We start from the raw sequence: 8708 nt of genomic DNA, 5'->3' as shown, positions 1-8708 counted from the left end.
ATATGGTATCGTTTCGAACGATATTCTTGACTTGCTTTAATCTACATATATACGTATATACATTCGCTATATAAATATATATACAATATATATATATATATATATATATATATACATATATATACATACATATACATACATACATACATACATACATATATATATATATATATATATATATATATATGTAGTCTATGATAATGAAATAGATTTGAATATCATTTCAAATCATAAAAAAAAGTAGATTATTTCCCTTGGCGCGTGGATCTCAAAAGAGATAAAAGAAAAAAAGGAATCCACGAGATATGAGAAAAAATGAGGGTTCACGTATTGGAAGGCGTTTTTCGAAACATGAATTTGCTTCTTGACACGGCACCTAACATCGGTTTAATCATTATGAAAAATGTACCTATAACGAACGATGCAAATGTTAAATCTCTTCCAACGATGGTACTAGGCCACCAACTATAAGTACCATTAATGACAGTGGCAAGTGAAATAATTGTAACGAGCATACCAGCTACTGCATGAATGATCTTAATGGTAATTGGTCTAACACGTGGATAAAACCATTTTGTATTATCGGCGAAAATACCACTTATTATTATCAATGCGCAAAGTATCGTTGCGGATAATCCAAGCTTTCCATGTACCGATTTAAAATGTACAGGATTTTTACGACTTTCTTTCCTAACGATTATAACGATCACTCCAGCTAACATAAGACCAAATCCTAAACTTTGTAGCAACCAATGTATCAAAATTCGATTCTTCCTTGTTATCCTTGAAGAGACATAAGCTTCGCCTGAGACGCAAAAGACTGCTTCTAACATGAGCAGACCGATCTGTTAAAAAGTCGATTAATAATAAATATAATAGTATTCTTTTCGACATTAATTCTTTCTTTTTCTTTTCTTTTCTTTTATTTTATTTTTTTATTTCATTTTTTTAGAGAACGAGAATAAAAATCTCTAAAAGATTTATTTCTTAGAGACCCCTCAAAAAATGCAACAACATTGAGAATTCAAACGAACAAGTTCTCTTTTCTTTTTTAAAGGTTTCAAAATATTGATTCACGAAGATAAATGCATTTCTTGTTGATATTTTCTTACCCCGATCGTTGTTAATATCGGATGCCACGAGAAGGGACTGTAATTTTTGGCTGATAGCACGATGATGTATATAACGGGTGCCAATAAAAGAAGATGCGTTAAAACGGATATAGCTATTGTTATAGAACTTGGGGAGGCTTTTGCAGGATTAGGTGATCGTTGTTCGGCGGTCATCTTTGTAGTACTTGTAATATCTTTTCTTGTTACGGTGATACTAAACAGAAAGAGATTTCTGATGAATATATAGAAAAAAAAAAGATAGATAAATAGACAGACAAAAAGAGAGACAGAGAGAGAGACAGAGAGAGAGAGAGAGAGAGAGAGAGAGAGAGAGAGAGAAAGAGAGAGCGTTTCTCAACGCCAATAATTTTTTTACGTAATTTACATCTTCCCACTTGCTACACGTTCGAAAGATTAATTCTTTATTCTCAGAATGAGAAGATGATTAACGTAAAAGTAAAATCATGTTTCCTCTTATCGTAAGAAAATTTTTTAAATTTGACGATAAATAAAAAATTTTATTAAGAAATTTTCATTATCGGATGAAATCTTCCAATTACCTTTTTGCAAGTTTATTATTTTCTTTCTTTCTTTCTTTCTTTCTTTTTCTTTTTTTGTTTTTCAAAAAAAAAAAAAAAAAAAGAAAAATACGAATAATAACTTACATAGAAACTCGATGCGACGTTGTTAACTATAAAAATGTGAATGAGCGAAATGCGTTAGAGCGAATAGATGTTAGGTATGTATGTATCACAATGGGTGTGATCACAAGCTGCTAGAGTGAGAAGAGCCAGGCACAAAATAAATTTCATTTCTAGATAACAGATAGTGACGATTAAATCGAGCGAATGAGTTTTTGAAAAAGCTTTCTTATTACTGAGACCAAGCACGTACAAAGATAATCTTTGTTAATCACTTATTGACATTTTTTTTTCAAAGATATCGTCCACTCGAAATCAAAATTATTTCTGATAATATGTCAGTCATAAACTATTTTTTCGCTTTTCGTTCTTTTTTCGTTTTCTTTTCTTCGAAGAAAAAAAAAAAAAAAAGAAAAAGATAAAATTATACGAACGACAAATTGTTAAAGAAATCCTTCTATATTCGTTGAGATATTAATACGAAATTTGTTAACGTTTGAAAGTTCTGATTCGAAATTAATTAATTAAGAATTCTTAAAGAAAAAGAAAAAAAAAAGAAAGGAAAGAAAACAGAAATGTTGAATATATTTTATCGAACAATATTTATCCACTTCTCCAAAGTTTTTTTCCGCTATAACGAGATATAACGAGGCACCAATTAGAGTATATACAGTAGAAAGAAAAAAAAAAGAAAAAAAGAACGAAAGAAAGAGATTCTTAAAGAGGTAAAGAAAAAGCTGTCTTCTTTTTTCTGTAATGTCACTAGCAACAAGTGATACATAAATACATACACAGAATGGATGGGATAAGCGAAGTAGAAGAACACAAGATGGATAAAACTTCGAATCCAATTAGGCACGTTTCTAAGACACTTTCCTAGAGAAAGAAAAAAAAGGACACTCAAGCTTGTTCACGATGGATAAAAAGAAATGAGACTTTGTGTCTTACCTCCTTAAGATGAGAAAAAGAGAGAGACAGATAGAGAAAGAAAGAGAGAGAGAGAGAGAGAGAGAGCGAGAGAGAGAGAGAGAGAGAATGAATAAAAGAAGCTTTTTACTAATAATAATAATACATAGTTAGAAACAATATTTTGTTTACAAATAAATAAAGAATGAATAAAACAAATAAATAAATATATATGTATTTGTGTATATGAGAGAGAGAGAGAGAGAGAGAGAGAGAGAGAGAGTGAGAGAGATAGATATAATGCACGAAACGAAAGCCGTGTCTTGACTGAAGAGAAGAAAAGCAAAGGAGTACGCTAAACCCGAAGTATGCTACTCGTACCATACGATGTTTATCGTAATGTTGATGCGTCAAGCAACGAGGAAAATCATCGCTGTTTCGTCATAAATGCTAGAGTCGACCTTGGTTAAAATAATTATTCTCTTGTCGTTGAATCTTCGCGCTTGTCTTTTAAGAATAAGTCTCCCTGTATATTAGTAGATGTTATAATAATATATAATACGTACTATTTTTCTTTTTAGGAATTAAATTATTGTTATTATTATTGTTATTATTATTATTATTATTATTATTATTATTATTATTATTATTATTATTGGAATTATTAAAATTATTTACAATTTTTTTCGTATTTAATATTACGATACATTACAGTTAATGTGATATTTATATATTTAGTTAATTTTTAATGAATCATTTTTAAATGAATAAATATATAGAAAGAATTTAATGAATAATTCAATAACTTTATATATTTATATATATTTACATTTGATAATGTAATAAATATATTATGTAATAAGTTAATGTGTAAAATTTTGGTTTTATGTTAGCATTGATATATATATATATATATATATATATATATATATATATTTATATCATAGTATATGTTATATATATATATATATATATCATCAATGCTACATAAAACATAAAACCGATGCTAACATGAAATTATTACAAAATGATTGTTCATTAATAAACTATGTGAATAAAATAATTATATATATATATAATATATATATAATTTTATTATCATTGATATCGTTTTAATATCTTTCATTTAGATATTTTTAATGAATAATTGTAATTCATTAATAATTTTTCAATTACTCCGTTTACTTGATTACGTAATAATTATATTAGATTAATATATTAGTGTCCAATTTTGTTATACATATCCTATGATATGTATATCTATTAATAATATGACACTCAGAGGTCATTATATATCCAATCGACAAATGTTGACATACTTGAAGGATCGAATTACTTTGTCGGTTTTTCCCACAAATTTTATTATTAATTTTATCTATGTATGTGTTCGTAGTACACGAAGATAACCATGTTGGCCTTTAAGATACGTAGTTTTCAGAAATAATAATAAAGAAAATCTTTTATGAAATTATTTTCTTTTGATAGATCTTTTTAGTATTAATATTTTGTTCTTATGAATAATTATTTGTTATTTATTGTTACTTGTTGGTTATTATTGGTTATGTTATTAATTATTGTATATTTGTTTAAAATGAATTTTATTTCTTCCTTACGGGTTTTCTTTTTTTTTTCTATTTTATTTTTATGTTACACTTATCACAACAACAATAAAAAAGAAGCGTACCAGCATTTCGATAAATATTCTTAATGCATATTACTGAATAACGAAGGAACGTACTAATGAGATCTACGCCGAGAGTACATACTGAAATGATCAAAAAATATTCAAGCCATTAAATTTAACTAAGAATACGTTTACCAATGAAATCTATAAAACCCCGAATGATCAAACTGACCTTCCTAAGTCTTAATGCTAATTAATGATCGATAAGATCCAGACGTACCGTGAAGTGCAGCACGTACGGGAGATAAAGCGATTTCAACGATTTTCTCAAGTATCTATTCATTTCTTTTTTTCTTTTATCATTCAATGAAACAGTTTATTATTTATTTAAAAATCTTTATTGTACATAGATTATGAATCATTGTTATTAAATTAATTACAAATATTTCTAGGATCGATAATAAATTAATCATTATTTTTACAATAGTTAATCTTAAATAAATAAATAAATAAATAAATAAATAAATAAATAAATAAATAAATATATATATATCATAGTGATTGCTTTTTTAAGCGATGATCACACACACATACAAAAATTAATTACAAATGTTTCTAGAATCGATAATAAATTAATCATTATTTTTAATATAATTAATCATAAATAAATATATATATATATATATATATATATATATATATATCGTAACGATTGCTTTCAAGCGATGATCATACGCACATTCGCACGCACACACACATGCACATATATGTATATTTATTATTAATAATGTTTTCTCGACAATAACAAATATCTTGAGACATATACTATATAATCTCATAATTCATTCGCATTAACTATTGCTCGCGAGGAAAACACGGACAAGAACACACAAGGGATTTACATAAAGTTATGCGCACACAGTAGTGCGCGCGCGTGTAATTTAAATTACTCATAATGTGAATACCCGGCGATTAGGCCAACAGCACGTGCTCTCTTTCTCTCTCTCTCTCTCTCTCTTTGTCTCTCTCTCTCTCTCTCTCTCTCTCTCTCTCTCTCTCTCTCTGGATTACACGCGATGATAACCTACAAAGACTAATTTTTTTTTTTTCCCCCTTAACTCTTCGCCCACATAGAAAACGTAACGTTGTAATTAGTTCATTTCTAGCCTACGCGAGAAATAAAAGTACCGAACACGACGTTCGTTAACCTTTGTGCCACGGAATCGTTATTTTTATTCTTCGTGTGGGAGAGAAAGAGAGAGAGAGAGAGAGAAAAAAAAGAGATCGCGATAGTCGTAAATCTCATTGATGTTTCTTGGATTCTCATAGTAGTGAAAATAAATAGCCTGGCCTTTGTCAGCAATACTGTAATATTATTTTATAAAGAAGACTTTTCTATTTTATATTTGGAAACAGATAGAGATTTATGTTGTTATTAAAAAAAAGAAAAACATAATACATCAAAGGAAAGAAAAATGATACGTAATCTCTCATATATGTAAATAAAATGAAGTGAGTTTGAAAACAACATGTATATCAGAACATTATCGTATTTGATACTAATGATTTGATGAAGTTTTAATTCTTTTTTCTTCTTTTTATTTTGTGACTATGATTAAAGTTCCATGTATTCTACATGAAAAATGATAACAATACTATTATATATCATATATTATTATCAGCTCGTTATCGGGTATTATCAACTAACGTTAGAATTTTGTGGTTCGATAAAAAAAGAAAGAAAGAAAAATATCGATAATTGTACACACATACATATATACACACACACACACACACACATAATAAATATATATATAATATATGTATATATATATTTATTATATTATTTATTTATTATTTTATTATATTTATTATATAAATAATATATATATATATATATATATATATATATGATTGGCACGCATAGCCTTAGATGTTGTTTTAAATCAATTTTTTTTTTATTTATTTATTTTTCCAACCGAGTTGTGTATTCGACGGTACCATACGGAAGCACGCATGGTCAGAGCTCATACGTATGCATACGAGTGCAGATATTGGCCTCGACTTGTGCATTGGAATGTTTTTCAATGGCTCGCCCAAAGCCTCGAGAATGCCATATTATACTTCGATTATGCAAATAAAGGTCCGATAATAAAGTTAATAATACCAACAAGCTTTTGAATATTAAAATTGATTCAGACGAGTATGTGTAAAAGATTAGCGGAAAGAAATAAAATAAATTTAACATTTAATTTATTACGAACGTATTATAAATTTGATTTTAACGTATACATCATACATTTTTTATTTTATCTATTTCTAATGTCACAATATTTCTGATTCTAAATTAATTAATTAATTCTTATTCGTATTTTTCAAATTGGATTAATGACAATTAACAAGAAAGATTTCACCGTGAGTGAAAAAATATAACAAAAAAAAACCATAAAAATGTCGTTTGAAGACACCCTCTACATTCTTAGGTATTTTTTAGGAGGTATATTATGTATGTATATATATATATATATACATGTATATGTATATTCAATATCTCTAGATAGAAATCTATATATCATTTTTGAAATTCTTTTCTGATTATTTATGAAAGTATTTATATTTGTTGCGCCGTAATATATGCAACACTCCATATTCATTGGTATTATTGCTTGCGAGCGCCATCTCTCGGTACAATTCTTTTTTGTTCCTTGGTGATAGGCAACACGTTTTACACGCAACTACATAGATAAGTACGAAGAGTTTGGAATTAATTTTCTTCAGCAATTTTTTAATTCAGACATAACCAAAACAATATTTTATTTATTGTTAAATATCGTAATGCATTAAAACGTACAGTCATTTGCCCTGATATTTTCATTTAACGTTAAATTGGAATGCAAATGCTATCGATTGCCCAGGTCTTATATTGTGTATTGAAACCTAACGGGCTAAAAGAAAAAAATTCCAAAAAATGAAATTAAAAAAAAAATGACATTAAAAAGAAAATAAAGTCAAAAACATAAAATGAAAAAAGCAATCTGAAAGAAGTTAAATTAAAATAAAAGAAACTCAAAATATAAAATAAATATGAAAGAAAAATAAAATGTAAAGGAAAGAAGAAAAAAAAAATATAAAAAAGAAAAATGTTTATTATACCCTACACATAGAGGGACATAGCTAATATAATAAAATTTACACATACACATAGAGGTATAATAATCTATTATATTATAATTTATTAAACATATAACTGAAATTAAATGAATATATATATAGATAATAAGATAAGTGCATATAAATATTAGAAAAATATAAATATAGAAAAATGAAGCATTAGTAAAGAAGAAAATATGTTTATTTAAATAATGAATTTTCTTCAGCTCTTTAGTTCTTTTCTTTTTGTTTAATCTAAAATAAATCCATTAGATCGAAACTTGAATTCATTTTGTTAAACCTATACCTGAAATTCAAATAATTCTTGCGTTAAAAAAAATTACATAAATTATTTAAGAAGTATGTGAATATATATGACTGTCTGTATTTTATTATTAATTTACTTTATTAAATTTATTATCAAAAGTTAATACTATATATCTGCATAATTACCATAATATGCAACATTCAGTGTATCTCACGCATACTTAGTGAAATTTAAAATTAATTACATAAAATAATGAATAAATATAAAAACATATCGCATATCTGTAGTGTAAAAAAAGACAAAAAAAAAACAAGATGAACATATACGTTAATAACACGTTCGCAAAACTCTTTGTTTCGATGAAAAAAAAAAAAAAAAATTTCGATGGACACAGTAATGAAATGACAAAATGACGACAATAATAATATAGTTTAAAAACGACGACAAGTAATTTTCTTTTTCTTTTCTCCAGTTTTACTTCACTGAAATGAAATTTGAAATAGAAAAGAATAATATTAATTGGGTAGAGGCAATTCAGAGGACATGTTCTTACTCCTGAGCCCTTCCTACTTAAAAATTAAATCATTCATACAACTAACAATGCTACCTACCTATCTAATCCTATATTTAAAAAGAATGGTAAAAGTAATCCCACCGACAGGATGACTTCACAATTCTCATACGATTTCACTCGGGTGGAAAAATGCATATGTAAAATGCATATATTGAGAGAATATGATTATTTTTTGAAATGAAATGGTGCTTTGGAACGAAAGTCTTGGTGTATAAATAAAACGAATGAAAAGATTGAAAAGTACATTCAGAAGTTGGACGAAAATATTATAGAATAAGGGCAGATCTGTATTCAGGAATGCACATGGGTATTCAAGTATGTAGATTTATATTTTCTAGATGGAATTATATACATATATACCTTAATACCTAATAATATTTCTTTATTAATATATATATTTCTTCTTAAAAATAATTTTATATATATATATAAA

The 8708-nt window shown here is 26.8% G+C and overlaps 1 protein-coding gene across 7 annotated transcripts in view; it reads right to left on the bottom strand.

The window, feature by feature from the left end:
* Window positions 1-4442, bottom strand: part of LOC127072248 (transmembrane reductase CYB561D2-like) — a 5616-nt gene extending 1174 nt beyond the window's left edge. Inside the window, exons 1-5 of one of the 7 annotated variants that reach the window (XM_051012537.1) lie at window positions 2702-3009; window positions 2545-2629; window positions 1778-1803; window positions 1113-1326; window positions 1-845 (exon numbers count right to left, since the gene is read on the bottom strand). The exon at window positions 1-845 is cut by the window's left edge and continues 1174 nt beyond it. In XM_051012537.1, the coding sequence (XP_050868494.1) occupies window positions 324-845; window positions 1113-1286 (696 nt within the window). In that variant the 5' untranslated portion in view covers window positions 1287-1326; window positions 1778-1803; window positions 2545-2629; window positions 2702-3009 and the 3' untranslated portion in view covers window positions 1-323. Of the gene's footprint in view, window positions 846-1112; window positions 1327-1777; window positions 1927-2544; window positions 3010-3040; window positions 3202-4343 lie in introns of those variants that run through there. The other 6 variants (XM_051012532.1, XM_051012539.1, XM_051012535.1 and 3 more) reach the window with 6 other exon arrangements.
* Window positions 4443-8708: the final 4266 nt, after the last annotated feature.

Source organism: Vespula vulgaris, chromosome 24 (assembly GCF_905475345.1).
Source record: "Vespula vulgaris chromosome 24, iyVesVulg1.1, whole genome shotgun sequence".
NCBI lineage: Eukaryota > Metazoa > Arthropoda > Insecta > Hymenoptera > Vespidae > Vespula > Vespula vulgaris.
The sequence above is the reverse complement of the archived record's forward strand: the minus strand, read 5'-3'. Positions and strand labels throughout refer to the sequence as shown.